Genomic DNA, 16,124 nt, shown 5'->3' with positions numbered 1-16,124 from the left:
AAGGATGGTGTACTGGCCAAATTAGCTTATTTCCATTCTATAAAAATTGTAAGGACTAATGATCCTCTTTGAAAAACCTCAGAGGAATGTTTTATCATAGAATTCTTAAGAAAGACAATCTGTTTACTTCTGTTCCCACCTTAATTTTAACTTCCTTCTTCAGTGGTTTTCCCCCACTCCCCGGGAGGTTTCATGTTGGGTCATTCTGAAATGGATTATGGATGAAGAACTGGAGCGCTCTAGGGTTCCAAGCTAAGTGACTTTGAGGAGAGAAGCTTCCTCTGACTGTTGCTCATGGTCGGAAGCCAGTACAGTGAGACAAGTCAACAAGTGTTTGTGGGCCCGCTCTGTGTGCAGAGGCTTTTTCTTCTAGAAAGGGAGAAGTCTTTGGGGCCTCAAGATCAACAAAGACCAGTTGAATCTAATTGAGTTTGAAATATTAACTTTCCTTTTGGAAAACGGAGGAATTTGCATTTCTGAACAGTTGATTCATTGCCCTCCAGATGACCGTGACTGTTGACTTGGAATTCCTTTTATTTTGATGAAGTGCATATCTGCCTCTCCTTCTGAGTTTATCTGGATCTTCCAGAACTTACATTGCCTCCAGCCACTCCCATCCAGCCTGTTGGCCATTGGGTTGGCTGGCTGGATCTGTGGCCTGTTCATTCCTTCCTCAAAGGCAGGGATACAGATGGCATCTCTCAAAACCCCAGCCCTAGTGTGTGCTGTGCTGAGTCGCTTCAGTCGTGTCTGACTTTCTGTGACCCCATGGACTTTAGCCCACCAGGCTCCTCTGCCCATGGGCTTTCTCCAGGCAAGAACACTGGAGTGGGTTGCCCCACCCTCCTCCAGGGGACCTTCCGGATCCAGGGATAGAACCCATTCTCTAACCCGTCTCCTGTGCTGGCAGGCGGGTTCTTTACCGCTAGCGCCACCTGGGAAGTCCCAGCCCTAGTAGCATCTTTATATATTATAATTTGGCTCTCCTTTAATAGCTTATTCCGTAGAGACTTTTAAAATCTGATCCAGAATTTCAAGTCTATGTCTCCTCACCAACCTAGTCAACTTAGGGCTTTTAGGTGAACTGGGGGTAACATGGTTTTATTCTGCGTTTCCATTTGCAGCCTGCAGTTGAGAGCATGACCTTCCATTTCTGTCTTTCAAAACTCAACCTGATTCATTGCTTTTGTGTTTTTCCAAGGAAGCTGAATCATCTCTAGTTATGTTAATCGCCTCCAGTCAGGTTTGTTTTCTTCTGGGACCAGAATCTTAATTTTTGTTTGTCTGTTAGTGGCTTCCTTGGCGGCTCAGATGGTAAGGAATCTGCTTGCAGTGCCGCAGACCTGGGTCGGGAAGGTCCCCTGGAGGAGGGCGTGGCAGCCCACTCCAGCGTTCCTGCCTGGAGAATCCCAGGGACGGAGGAGCCTGGCCGGCCACAGTTCGTGGGGTAGCAGAGAATCGGACACGCCTGAGCGACTAACATGCTTCCCTTTGTTTGTCTTGAATTATTTGGTTTATCGTGTGTTGTGACTGTGTGGGGTCTTTTGCTGCGGGTGGGCTTTCTCTAGCTGTGGGGAGCGGGGGCTGCGCTCTCGCTGCGGAGTGCCGCTTCTTGTGGCTCTCGCCGTGGAGCACGGGCTTCCGCAGCTGCAGCACGTGGCTCGGGGGCTGTGGCTTGTGGGCGTGGCTCACGGTTGTGCCCCACATCATGTGGGGTCTTCACCGAACAGGGGTCGGACCCGTGTCCCCTGCATTGGCAGCTGGACCCTTAGCCACTGGACCGCCAGGGAAGTCATTGATTTTTGTTTTTTTTCCCTTAAGTATCTTGCTACTCAAAATGTGATCCAAAGACTACATTAGAAATACAACTTCCAGGTACCAGCCTCACCTGATGAACCTGCATTTCAATAAACCCTCCAGTTGATTTGTATGTGCATCAAAATGTGAGAAGCACTGGTTGATTTAAGATTTTCTTTTTACAAATTACATTGTCAAGATGTAAAGGGACACATTTCCATTAAACGCTCTTTGGACATTTTTTCCTAACATTTTATTATGAAACATTTCAAATGTACAGCAAAGTGGAAAGAGTTCTACAGTAAAAGCTCCCTGGACTGTCCACTCAGATTCAACCATTAACTTAATTATTTTCCTTTCCTTTCCCGCCAGTTACTTTCTATCAAGAACTGTGTACAGACGGACTTCCTGGGCGGGTCAGTGGTTCAGACTCTGAGCTCCCGCTGTAGGGGCCTGGGCCCGGTCCCCGGTCTGGGCGCTGCAACCCTGCATGCACAGCGCAACCAAAAGAAAAAGTGCAGAGCGCTCTTTCATTTGGGATTTCCAAATAAATGCCAATCAATTCCACGTCATCAGGACTTGGTGCTCTCACTGCCAAGGGCCCAAGTTCTATCCCTGGTCGGAGAACTAAGGTGCAGCCGAAAACCCAAAACAGCAACAAAAACAAAAACCCCAAACAAACAAAACTCTAACAGCTTGACTGTTAGAAAGAAGCAGGACTTGGTAGTAAGGGTCTCACCCTTTTAGAATCCTCGATCGGTTTGACACGTTTGTGCTTGGTTTCTCCTGAGTCAGAGAAACGTGTTGGGGTGGCAGTCGGGGAGCACTGGTGTTTCGCAGAGTGGGGTGCTGGGTCTTGCCCCCCGATCTGGAACACGGGGCCTCAGAATACTCCCCCCATACAGTGAGCGGGTTCAGACATCATCCCTAATGTTGATTCCAGCCCTGTAATCATCAGTCTATTGCAAATATTATTAGCATCACTAATTCTCAGGTGGAGAAACTGATGAACCCGTTCAATACTCGAATAAGAAGGAAAACATGTGTTGGCATGGGAAAGTGATTATTTCCTAAGCTACTGAGAAAACACAGCTGCACTGGCAGCTTTAACTCTGTTTTCTTGTCGATTTCTGTTCTTTCAGGAAACCTTACAGACACACGAAGCCTTCCACCATCTGGAACTCAGAAACTCGACTGGGGAGGACTGTGGCTTCTGGACCGTCCAGGTGTTTCACAGATGCGAGCATTTGTCCCGCACTCGCCAGCTGGAGCCCTGAACAGCTGCACGGCCTGTGCTCCGGCTCACACAGCCCTGAACTGAGGGGTCGTTTCCCAAGTGGCCGAGAGCAGCTGCTGACACTGTGGTCTGACGGCCACACACTGCCCGCCGCCTCCCAGGGCTGGGCTGGAGAAAGCCTCCTTCGGGGCTGGAGTCTCCTGACTCTTGAATTAGGATTCCAGGTGGGGGCCTCGCTTCTGTAGCCCCCAACATCCCTGTAGGCATCCCCATCACCCCCCTGTGTCTTCCCGGCAAACTCTCCCACCGCCTCACTCCACAGGCTCGGAATCCTCCCCGATCACCATGGCCTGGCTTTCCCTAAAGGTCTTGTTGGTGGGGCTGAGTTTCCTGGGATGTCTTTATCCTCTTGTGGATTTTAGCTTCAGTGGGGAAACAAGAGGCCAGAAACCGAATTTCGTGATCATTTTGGCGGATGACATGGGATGGGGTGACCTGGGAGCCAACTGGGCAGGCACGAAGGACACTGCCAACCTGGACAAGATAGCTGCAGAAGGAATGAGGTGAGTGCTGGGGGTGCCAAGCCAGATTTCTTTGGATGTCCTATCCTGACTCTTTGGGGGAAGGGGGCTGTGTAAAATCACTTAGAGAGCAATTGCTGGGTCCATGTTGATTTAATTAATTGACTGATGAATCGGTTTTTCAGCCAGTACAGCATCATGAAGAAATCCATCCATCCATCCCTTCATCCATCCATCCAGCCAGCCATCTATCCATTCATCTATCTATCCATCCACCCCTTCATCCATCCATCCTTCCATCCATCCATCCATCCAACTATCCATTCATCCATCCATCCATCCATCTATTCGTTCATCTATCCATCTCTTCATCCATCCATCCATCAATTCATCTGTCCATTCATCCACCCCTGCGTCCATCCATCTATCCATTCATCTATCCATCCATCCTTCACTTCATCTGTCCATCCAACCATCCCTTCATCCATCCATCCATCCATCCATCCACCCCTTCATCCACCCATCTATCCTTCCATCCATCCATCCATCCATCCATCCATCCATCTATTCTTTCATCTATCCACCCCTTCATCTATCCATCCATCCATCTATCCATCCACCCCTTCATCCACCCATCCATCCATCCATCTATCCATCCACCTATCCCTTCATCCATTCATCCCTCCATCCCTTCATCCATCTATGCATGCATCTATCCAATAATACTTTTTTTTTTTTGGCTGTGCACCTCAACTTGTTGTGATCTTTGTTCCCTGCCCAGAGGTCAAACTCAGGGCCCTAGCAGTGAGCACACTAAGCCGGAACTCTGATAACACTAACTTTGTGTGTGTGTATATTAGGAAGTGGAAACACAAAGGTGAACAAGATAAAAATCCTTGCCCTCAAGGCTCTTAGTGGAGACAGGTTGGAAGGAAAGCACAGGTTACAGTCTAGTCCACAGGCTTGCATCAGGAGTTTCTGGAGTCTGTGGGGAGGGTGCGGACCCCAGCCTGGAAGTTTAAGGGAGAAGGTGACCTTTGGAGAGTGACTGAAAGTCAGTGGGGCACACAAAGGCCAAAGGACTTAATTGTGAGCTGACAGGATTTATGGCCCATGCATGGCGCACTTAACTCTGAAGACCGTGGAAAGGAAGAGGGGTGAGTATCTGAACCAGTCCAAGTGTTTATAAATTTTTTGCTCCGATGCAGCTTTCCCCTCTTTGAAAGTGGGACTGAGAAAAGTGTCGGGCTTCCAGACTTTGGGTTTTCCTTATTGGGTGGATGTTGCTCTGACTGGCCGGATCCCGTCTGTCAGGGTTAAAGTCCTCTGGTGGGGAATCACCCCCGCCGGCCTGTTGGGACAGCACTCGGGCTTCTCTGGAGTTTCACCCACGAGCATCCTCGTGCTTAGAGCTTTCCCTGAGATAGGGACCCTGTGGTCCCTGCATCCGGTGTCGCTCACTCCCATCCATCCTCCTCCCCTTGGCCAAGAGGAAGTTTCTAGAAACATCTTCAAAGGCGTTTGGTAACCCTAAGGATCAAATCTGAACTCCAACGAGCAGCGAACAAACCCAGCCCATCCCCTGCCCTGGCCCTCCGCAGGGCCCCTCCTGCTGGACCAGCCATGGTCCCCTCCGTGCCTTCAGCTGTTTTCTCCCTCTGTTTAATCCTCATCTATGTAATTAGTTCTTTCGTGGTTGTTCGGTTGCTCGTCTTGTCCAACTCTTTTTTAAATATAACTATTAGTTTGTATTAGAGTATGGTTGATTAACAATGAGATAGTTTCAGGTATCTAGCAAAGTGATTCAGCTATACCTGCACGTCTGTCCGTTCTTTTCCAGGTTCTCTTCCCATGCGGGTCATTGCAGAGTGTTGAGCAGCGTTCGCTGTGCGGCACAGTAGGTCCTTGTGGGTTATCCACTGTGTAGATGATGATCAGTTTTTCTTGGTACACTTTTCACTTGTTTGTTGTTATTCAGTCGCTAAGTTGTGTCCGACTCTGTGACCCCATGAGCTGCAGCACACCAGGCTTTCCTGTCCTTCACTATCTCCTGGAGTTTGCTCAGAGTCGTGTCCATTGAGTCGCAGACGCCATCTAACCATCTCATCCTCTGTTGTCCCCTTCTCTTCCTGCCCTCAATCTTTCCCAGCATCAGGGTCTTTTCCAGTGAGCTGGCTCTTCACGTCAGGTGGCCAGAGTATCTGAGCTTCAGTTTCAGCATCAGTCCTTTCAATGAATATTCAGGTCTGATCTCCTTCATAATGGACTAGTTGGATCTCCTTGCAGTCCAAAAGACTCTCAAGAGTCTTCTCCAGCACCACAGTTAAAAAGCATCAATTCTTCAGTGCTCAGCCTTCTGTATGGTCCAACTTTATGGTCCAATCCACTTTCCTCTGCTGTTTAATTGGTTTCCTTCACCATCTGGTTCCCAGTTCCACGTGGGGTCCTCGGGACGGCTTACTTGGCTGTCTCAGGTGTACCTGACATCATCTCTGCTGCTCTTCATGGTGGCTGCTTGACCAGCTGACCACCTGTGTTGGGTGCAAAAGCATCAGCCCCAAATTCACGTCTGCCCAGAGCCTCAGAATGCGACCATATTTGGAAATCGGGTCTTTGCAGATGTCGTTAGTTAAAGATCCCTGTGACGTCTTACTTGATTGAGAGTGGCCCTCAGCCCAGCCACTGCTGTCCTTGCAGGAAGAGGAAAGGACGCAGAAGAGAAGGTGAAGTGAAGATGGAGGCAGAGACGGGAGTGAGGTACCCCCAAGGGTTGCCAGGCAACCATCAGAAACCCGGGGGGAGGCCTGGGATGGGCTCTCCTGATGAACCTGCAGAAGGAATCGGCCCTGCGCCATCTTGATTTCAGGCTTCTTGCCTCCCAAACTGTGAATCAGTTTCTGTAATTGCAGGCCCCGCGGTTTGTGGTCTGTTACGACAGCCGCAGGAGGCTATGCAGACCCCTTCTAGCTCCTTCAGGAGGAGAAATGCCTCGTCTGCCCTCCTCGCCTGTACAGCTGCACTGTGCCTGGCGCCTAGGAGACAGTTCATAAATATCTGTTCGTCAATAATTGGGCTTCAGGAGTTCCAGGTGCTTTGAAATGTCAGCCTAGATTTTTCATGTCAGATTTTTTCTTTTTCTCCCCAGGGAGAGTTAATCCCTAGCATTGACCAGAGCCTCAGCGGGAACTGGGTTGCCTAATGCTCAAGGACTTCTGCTTTCCACATCGAGTGGGTTTGTGGGGAAGTATGTGGCCCCTTATTTAAACCGAGATTTGTGAGGCCCCGGGCTCTCCTCGCGAGCCGTCCCCACCTGCGTGCTCAGCCCCAGCGGAAAGGGCCTCTCGGGGACCAAAGGCACACGCACTTGGGGGGGCTCTCCTCCCTTCCTCCTGGCTGTCGCAGCCTTGTGACGGGGCCCTCGCCTGTGTCGACAGCTTTTCACTCTGCACTTTGTTGACAGGAAAGCGCACTTCCTGTGAGGCCAGGGTTGATTCATTGCAGGCTTTTCCCTGCCTGCCTGCTCCCCGCTGGTGGGGAGCCGTGACTCTCAGAAAGAACACTTATTGCCAAACAGGGGCCAAGGGGGACTTGAGAAACTCTCTCTCCTGTCATCTCCCTTTCTTCCGTGTGCTCGTTTCTTAGGATTGTGGCAACCAGTTACTATAGACGAGCTGGCTTCCGTGAGAAAGAATGAAATATCGGGGTTTCCTGGTGGATCAATGGTTAAGACCCCTCACTCCCACTGCACAGGGTGAGAGTTTAATTCCTGGTCATGGAACCAAGATCCCACAGGTCGAGGGGGCACGGCCAAAAGTAAATGCATGCGTGAAAGAGTGAGATAATGCCATTTGCAGGAACGAGGATGGACTCAGACACGGTCATAGCAAGTGAAGTGAGGCAGAGAAAGACAGATACCATGCGATATCACTTACACGTGGAATCTGAGAAAACTGACACCAGTGAGCTTGTTTACAAAACAGAAACAGATTCACAGATGTAGAAAGCAAACTTAGGGTCGCCGAAGGGGAAAGGTGAGGAGGGGTGAGTCAGGAGTTTGGGATTAGCAGATACGCAACAGTGTATACGAAACAGGTAAATGAGAAGGACCTGCCGTGCAGCACAGAGGATTATATTCAGCGTCTTGTAATAACCCATCACGGGAAAGAGTCTGAAAAAGAGTGTCTGAAAGGAAGGGAAGAAGTGGTTGGGCATGCAAGCTAGGGGATGTAGAATGGGTGAACAGGGCCCTACTGTGGGGCACACGGCGCCGCCTTCAGTGTCCTGTGACAGCACACTGGGAAAGGATGTGAGAAAGAATGAGCGTGTGTGACCGAGTCGCTCTGCTGAGGGCAGAAATTAACAACACTGTAAAGCAACCACACTCCAGTAACCTTTACCAAAGAAGGATAGGTATATAGCGGTGGCGCAGCTGGTGGAGAATCCGCCTGCAATGCGGGAGACCTGGGTTCAGTCCCTGGATGGGAACATCCCTGGAGAAGGGCATGGCTGCCCACTCCAGCATTCTTGCCTGGAGAGTCCCCATGGACAGAGGAGCCTGGCGGGCCACAGTCCGTGGGGTCGCAAAGAATCAGACACGGCTGAGTGGCTGAGCGCAGCACACAGTGTGGATATACGGACTTCGCTGGTGGCTCAGTGGTAAAGAACCCGCCTGCCAATGCAGGAGACTCGCGTTCAGTCCCTGGATGGGAAGATCCCCTGGTGAAAGGAATGGCCACCCACTCCAGCATTCTGGCCTGGGAAATCCCACGGACAGAGGAGCCTGGCGGGCTACAGCTCATGGGGTCGCAAAGAATCAGACAGAACTTAGCGACTAAACACCAAGAGCAACTGGAGATACGTTAGCTGTGGTTTTTGTTCTTAGAAATAGTACACGTTTGAATTGTCCATATGAACTGGCTTCTCTGCATGTTGTGAAGTCTGAGAGAGAACTGTGCAGGAGAGCAGACCCAGGGGAGGCCCCAGGGAATCTGTGTGGACCATGCATGCCGGACCAGAACCTGCCATAATAGTAACTAACCCGTCCTGTGTGCTTGCCAGGCGCCAGGCCCTGGGCATTGCCCTGTTCAGTTCTTGCCACGACCCGAGGCTACACTTCTTCCACAGGTGAGAGACTCAAGGTCAAATAACTGGCACAGAGTTAGTGAGTGGCGGAATCAACATCCTCCCGTCGAGAGCCTTCTCGTTAAGGGCTGGGTGGGAGAGGGGAGTTTGCCAAGAGTGTCCTTCAAGGCCTGGGCTGGCTTTGCCAGGAAGAGGGAAGGCAGCTGTTGAAGGGGGTGGGGATTGGAATCTCGGTAGTTTTCCTCCGTTTGAAGCTGACAAAGGATTTGTGTGCTGCGCAGGTGGAAGGGGCGGCTGAGGGATGTGGCTTAGTCGTCAACCGTTGTTTTCTGGTTTGGTTTTCTTTTTGGCCTCACTTTGAGGCTTGTGGACTCTTAGTTCCCCAGCCAGGGATGGAACCCCTCCAGTGCGAGCCTGGAGTCCTAACCACTTGACTACCAGGGAGGCCCCCATTCATTTCTTTTTCAGTCTGACTATGGTCCATGCAGTTCCCCTGCTTCCCTGATTAGCAGCTATTTGAATCTGACCTTCAGAACTTAGGGGCTTCCCAGGTAGCTCAGACGGTAAAGAATCTGCCTGCAAGGCAGGAGACCCCGGTTCAATCCCTGTGTTGGGACGATCCCCTGGAGAAGGGAATGGATACCCACTCCAGCTTCTTCCCTGGAGAATTCCGTGGACAGAGGAGCCTGGTGAGCTGTAGTCCACGGGGTCGCAAAGAGTTGGATGTGACTGAGCAACTGGCACTAACATGTTCGGAACTCAGGGAAGGTCACAGGGGCTGAGTGGAGCCTGTTTTCTGCAAATAAGAAATGGGGGACGTGGAAAGGCTTTCATGCCTGGGAGGGCCCCACAGGGCCCCCGCGCGGTTTCGTAATTCACCTACAAGACTCTGTTATTTCTTGGTGCACAGGCAGGGATCAGCTGTTTCTGTGACCTATGCAAGCATCCTCTTGGTGGTCGTCTGTCACCATGGAGACGTACGACATAATTCGTGACTGTGTTATTCACACTGTACATTTCATTCCCATGACTCGTTTATTTTGAAACTGGGAATATGTCCCTGTTCATCTTCCTCACCCATTTCTCTCATTCCTTCTCCCCTTGGGCAAGAACATGTTTGTTCTCAGTTTTGTTGTCTTGGTTCATCTGTTTTCCTGTTTTGCAATCCACATATACGCGAAACCATACAGTAGCTGCCTTTTTCTGTCTGACTTACTTCACTAAGGATAGCATCCATCCATGCAGCTGCAGATGGGAAGAGCTCATTCCTTATTGCGGCTGCGTAGGAGTCCACTGCGCGTGTGCACCGCGTCCCCTTTGGTCCATCAGCGGACACTCAGGTTGCTTTCCTGGCCTGATTGCTGTAGACAGTGCCGCAGCGAGCATAGGGGTTTAGGTCACGGCACCTGGTAAGCATGCTGGCTTCTGTAGGTTCCCTTGTAATCTATTAACTGTGCCCAGTTGCCTTCTCGTCTTCCCTGTTTTGCCTTCTCTGCCCTTAATTTCCTTCTGAGGCAAGTCCCTGCTGCTCTGCGAATTCTAGGCAGTGACTTAGAATCTGAGATCAGCGGTCACCCCTGCAAGGTCAGAGGCCCCCAGGAGCTTGAGGCTGTTTCTAAAAACGGCCCTGGTGAGGAATGAATTGAGCTGTCGGTTTGAAGCAGGAGAGAAGGGGGCAGGGCACAACCTTTAGAAGAATGACGCAGCCTGAGGACAGGACACCAGCTGATTGGAACCCAATGGGCCCAAGATGGCTGGCCAGCTGGCTTCCGCTAGCTCTTGCACCTCGGCATATACTCACTGAAACACGCAGAGAGCTAAATGACACACCCTCAGGCACCATGATAGTTACACAGCTAACCACAAAAGGTCAACAAGTGGGCGGTGGCCCAGTTCCTGGAAATCCCCACCCCTTCCCCAAAATAGCTGGCATGTTCCTCCCTCTGATTAGCCTGTGAAGTTACCCACCTCTATAAATACCGACAGCCCCCCATCCCCTGGAGCCACACTCACCTTCTCCACCGCCTCACTCTGTCTGTGGAGTGTGCTTCTCTCTAAGTAGACCCCCTTCTTACCTATCACTTTGTCTCTCACTGAATTCTTCTGCCATGAGACATCAAGAACCTGAGCTTCGTTAATCGGGAGACCAGGTGTGTTCAAGGCCCAAGCTGGGTTTCGGCTTGTGCCCTGGCCAGTGGGTTCAAGTCTCAGAATGAGGTGCACGGTTTCAAGTTCACTCCAAAGCTGGGGTGTGACTTCTCTTTCCAGAACTGACTCTTGGCAGAAACGCACGTGCTCTGCTGCCTCTCAGGGCCTTCTCAGCCATTCTGCTGCTTTGGGGAGGTTGTAGGACCTGGGCAGGTGCTGGAAACTGCAGGAGAGGGGAGTCTGATAGACGCCCGAGAGCCAGGGCAGGAGGGACTTTCTGAGGGACACTTATATCAGCCAGAGAAAGACCCTCCCCTACCAGGGCATCCCCTTCCAGCCTTCTCTACTCTGCCCCTGACCTTAAAACTCAGCAATCCAGGGGGGAGGGCCCTCCTTAGGGAGAAATCCTCTCCTCCTGTGCGCTTCACCATTAACTCTGAGCTGTTTGCTCTGGGATGTCCCGTTCTGTCTTCCCTTTGTAAATCCTCAGCGTCGCGGGATGGGGGGGTTACTTCTTTGTCCTTGAGGCAGTGCACCAAATGGGCATAAACACCATGTGATGCCTGCCAGTCCACGGGGACAAGGTGAAGACTGGTTTTATGCCTGTGTAGCAGACGGGGACATGCAGAGACATGCTGGTCTTGGTGACAGCCAGTCTCAGAGAAGAGGAACTGAACTGAGCACCAGCCAGCGCAGTGGTCCTGCTGTTAAGTCTCCCAACACCGAATCTCTGCTGAGGGCCCAGCATGAGTCACACTGGGAGGCTCCGGCCAGCTCTGCCCTTAAGAGGGTTTTACAGTCTGGTGGAAAATCAAGACAGGAAAGGCAGCCTTTAGCATGCAGAAGGAAGAGCAGGAACTCCAGAAGCATCTCCCACCCCTGAGGCATTTATCACCTGAGTTGGATGTAATTGGCTTGACATTCTGGGGGCACAGAATTAGCATATCACTAATACATCTCACAGGCGCAAATGAGAAAGGTCGCGCTGGGTTTCTCACCTTTCGAACAATAAGGCCCAGGGCGAGAAGCGCATGAAAGATACAGCTGTGGGACCACAGGAAAGAAAGGCCGCTTCTCCAGAGGGGAGCTGGAAGGGACTCCCTGGAGCTTACTGGTTAGGACTGCAAAGATGAGTAGGAATTAGCTAGCAAGGGGAGGAAAGAAGTTGGAGGTGGCGGGAGAAGCAAGAGCAGAGACCCAGCATTGAAAGATGCCCCTTCTCTCTACAAATATCCATACGGGCCCTCCCCCGCCCCGCCCCCAGCGTCACTGTCCTCGGTGCTGAGGATCCATCCAGACGATATGCAGCCCGCACTCTGCTGGGTCTGGCTGGCAATCTCATGGTTGAGGACGGCTGCCGTAGTGAGTGTGAAGGCTGGTGGAGGACCTGTGGATGGAGCAGCTGCTGCAGGGCCGCCCCTCACATGTTTGAGGGCTCTGAGCACTGAAGTCACCCACGACGTTTGGATGGGCTATTCCAACTCACCGCGTGGCACACACTGGTGGCTGGGAGGGCAGGGGGTGTGTCTCCAGGATGGCTCAGCTTGCGGTGGCGGCTGGCAGAAGTGTCCATCTAGGAAGCCCCGAGATGCTTGTGTGCCCATCTTTTTAATTTTAATTTTTGAAGCTTCAGTAAAGTTATTTCTATCAACTGTAGAAATGTATGCTTTGCTGTTATCCAACAACTGCAATCCCAAAGAAGGCAACGCCAAAGAACGCTCAAACTACTGGACAATTGCACTCATCTCACACGCTAGTAAAGTAATGCTCAAAATTCTCCAAGCCAGGCTTCAGCAATACGTGAACCGTGAACTCCCTGATGTTCAAGCTGGTTTTAGAAAAGGCAGAGGAACCAGAGATCAAATTGCCAACATCCGCTGGATCATGGAAAAAGCAAGAGAGTTCCAGAAAAACATCCATTTCTGCTTTATTGACTAGCCCAAAGCCTTTGACTGTGTGGATCACAATGAACTGTGGAAAATTCTGAAAGAGATGGGAATACCAGACCACCTGACCTGCCTCTTGAGAAACCTATATGCAGGTCAGGAAGCAACAGTGAGAACTGGACATGGAACAACAGACTGGTTCCAAATAGGAAAAGGAGTACGTCAAGGCTGTATGTTGTCACCCTGCTTATTTAACTTCTATGCAGAGTACATCATGAGAAACGCTGGGCTGGAAGAAGCACAAGCTGGAATCAAGATTGCCAGGGGAAATATCAATAACCTCAGATATGCAGGTGACACCACCTTTATGGCAGAAAGTGAAGAGGAGCTAAAAAGCCTGTTGATGAAAGTGAAAGAGGAGCGTGAAAAAGTTGGCTTAAAGCTCATCATTCAGAAAACGAAGATCATGGCATCCGGTCCCATCACTTCATGGGAAATAGATGGGGAAACAGTGGAAACAATGGCTGACTTTATTTTTGGGGGCTCCAAAATCACTGCAGATGGTGACTGCAGCCATGAAATTAAAAGATGCTTACTCCTTGGAAGGAAAGTTATGACCAACCTAGACAGCATATTAAAAAGCAGAGACATTACTTTGCCAACAAAGGTCCATCTAGTCAAGGCTATGGTTTTTTCCAGTGGTCATGTATGGATGTGAGAGTTGGACTGTGAAGAAATCTGAGTGCCGAAGAATTCGTGCTTTTGAACTGTGGTGTTGGAGAAGACTCTTGAGAGTCCCTTGGACTGCAAGGAGATCCAACCAGTCCATCCTAAAGGAGATCAGTCCTGAGTGTTCATTGGAAGAACTGATGTTGAAGCTGAAACTCCAAAACTTTGGCCACCTGATGTGAAGTGCTGACTCATTTGAAAAAACCCTGGTGCTGGGAAAGGTTGAGGGCAGGAGGAGAAGGGGACGACAGAAGATGAGATGGTTGGATGGCATCACTGACTCAATGGACATGGGTTTGGGTAAACTCTGGGAGTTGGTGATGGACAGGGAGGCCTCGTGTGCTGCGGTTCATGGGGTCGCAAAGAGTCAGACATGACTGAGCGACTGAACTGAACTGAACAACTGCAAAACATACATCTTTCTCAAACTCACGTGGAACAGTTGCCAAGATGGGCTACATTCAGGCCATAAGTTGTGTGCCCATCTTGTTGAGTACCTGGTGGGTGAGTGTGGAAGGGAAATGGGAGACTTGCCAAGGATCATACCAAGCTCAGCTGCCAGGGACTTTTTTTGGAAAAGAATAAGAGTAGGAGTGATGGATGGGTGGGTGAGTGAATGGACGGAGGGGTGGATGGGTGGATGGATGTATGAATGGATGGATGGATGGAGGGGTGGATGGGTGGATGAATGGATGGATGGATGGGTGGATGGATGGGTGAGTTAATGGATGGATGAGTGGACAGATGGAGCGGTGGATGGATGGAGAGGTAGATGGGTGGATGGATGGAGGGGTGGTTGGATAGAGAGGTGGATGGATGGAGTGGTGGATGGGTGGGTGGATGGGATGGATGGATGGAAGGATGAGTGGGTGGATGATGGATGGAGGGGTGGAGGGGTGGAGGGGTGGATGGATGGATGGATGGAGGGTGGTTGGATGGAGGGGTGGATGAGTCAGCAAAACACACCAAGTGGGCTGTTTGCTGCCACATTTCCTTTTATTTATTTATTTATTTTTTGACTGCACCCCTTGTGGGATCTTAGTTCTCCAACCAGGGATCGAACCTGTGCCTCTGAATTAGAAGCACAAAGCCCCAACCTCCGGACCACCAAGGAAGTCCCTGCTTACAGTTCAAAGGGCCTGCCTATGGTTGCTCAGTGGTCCCACTTAGCATCCTTCTCAGTGAACAGCAGCAGTGTCGCAGCTGAGTTGACCGAGTCCATGGAAGTCCTGCTCCTGCCTTTTCCCAGGTCCCCTGCCCACCTCTGTCCCTCTGCACGCAGACGCCGCTCACCCGCAGATGGTCGTTAAAGCCGATTTCCACCTCCACACCTTTAAATTATGAATGGAGCCCAGAGAGCTTTTATTCCAGTCACACAGCCATTTAGAGAGTTGAAAGAGCAGGGCTCGTCCTCTAGTTAAAATTCCCTATAAACGAAGGCTGGACACGGTTCACTTCGAGATGTTATATCTCTCTGGGGCTTTCGAGGCTGTTTCCTGTGCTCACGTTCCCCGATTCTAACATGAGTAATTGATGCAATGGCGAGTTGCTTTGGTTTCTGTCTGGCTGTGTCTTAATTTGCGTTGATTTTCCTGTTCACAGGCTGCTGTAACGTCTGGCTCTGTATTTCTGGCTCCGCTTTACAATGTCGATTCAGGCTTTAATTAGGACCCCTGTTGGTGAACTGGCCCAAGCCTGCCCAGAAAGATTTGGGAAAAAACAAAGGAAGCTTTCCAAAGAGCAAGACCATTTTATTGCTTATTAATGAGTCCCTGCCAAACGGAGACAGAGGCTGGGAGGGGGAAGGCGACCTGGAGGTCAGTGCGTCGGGCTGCGTGGGGTGTTGGCAGGTATTTTTTTGTGCCGGGAGAGGTGCAGCCAGGGCTTATCAAACAAAGACTTGGAAATAAAGGACATGAGGTTGTTGCTGAGAGTTAAGCTATGAACTTTAACTCCCAGTGGGGAAGGAATTGAACCCTAAAACTATTCGCTTAAGCGATTATGTGGAAAATGGAGTAACGTGCTTTTTCCAATCAAATGACCGGGGCCTCTCTCTTCAAGTCTTGTTCATTTTGCTGGAGCAGCACCGTCACTCGAGGCGCTCTGCTTGGGGCTGGAGTGACCCCTTGAAGCCCCGTCCTCACAGAACCTGCAGTCTGGGGAGGAACTCAGAGTTCCTTTTTTAAAAATAAACGTTCACTTTTTTATTCATTCGGCTGCTCTGGGTCTCGTTGTGGCGCCTGGGATCTAGTGAACCCTTGTGGGGGCTTCCCTCGCGGCTCAGTGGTAAAGAACCCGCCTGCCAACGCAGGGGACTCAGGTTCGATCCCTGGGTCGGGAAGACCCCCTGGAGGAGGAAATGGCAACCACTCTAGTGTTCTTTCCTGGAGAATCCCCTGGACAGAAGAGCCTGGTGGGCTACAGTCCATGGGGTCCCAGAGAGTCAGACAGGACTGAGTGCTCAGAGCCTTCGCCCCTGGACCACCAGGGAAGTCCCGCAGAGTGACACCCTTCCACAGGAATGTGCCGGAGCGTTTCCAAGAGGATGGTATGAGCATATTCAAGGAGAGACCACTCAGCACAGTTGGTAGGTAAAACCAGGCAAGCAGAGAGGCATCCACCTGGGACAAGTGTTTTGGGCACTGCCTGGGTATGTCAGTTGGGGCTGCTGTAACAAACGCAACCGAATGGATGGCTTAAGCAGCAGACATTTATTTCTCGCAG

The 16,124-nt window shown here is 50.8% G+C and overlaps 1 protein-coding gene across 2 annotated transcripts in view; it reads left to right on the top strand.

Annotated features, from left to right (window-relative positions):
- The window catches only part of ARSG (arylsulfatase G), a 69,742-nt gene that overhangs the window by 13,285 nt on the left and 40,333 nt on the right, over positions 1-16,124 (top strand). For both annotated transcript variants that reach the window (XM_052657093.1, XM_052657094.1), the window contains exon 2: positions 2,940-3,597. In XM_052657093.1, coding sequence (XP_052513053.1) covers positions 3,380-3,597 — 218 coding nt within the window. In that variant the 5' untranslated portion in view covers positions 2,940-3,379. The remainder of the gene's footprint in view (positions 1-2,939; positions 3,598-16,124) is intronic.

The sequence above is a fragment of the Budorcas taxicolor genome, chromosome 19 (genome assembly GCF_023091745.1).
Source record: "Budorcas taxicolor isolate Tak-1 chromosome 19, Takin1.1, whole genome shotgun sequence".
Taxonomy (NCBI): Eukaryota; Metazoa; Chordata; class Mammalia; order Artiodactyla; family Bovidae; genus Budorcas; species Budorcas taxicolor.
Note: the sequence above shows the minus strand (reverse complement) of the source record. Positions and strands in the feature narration are given on the sequence as shown.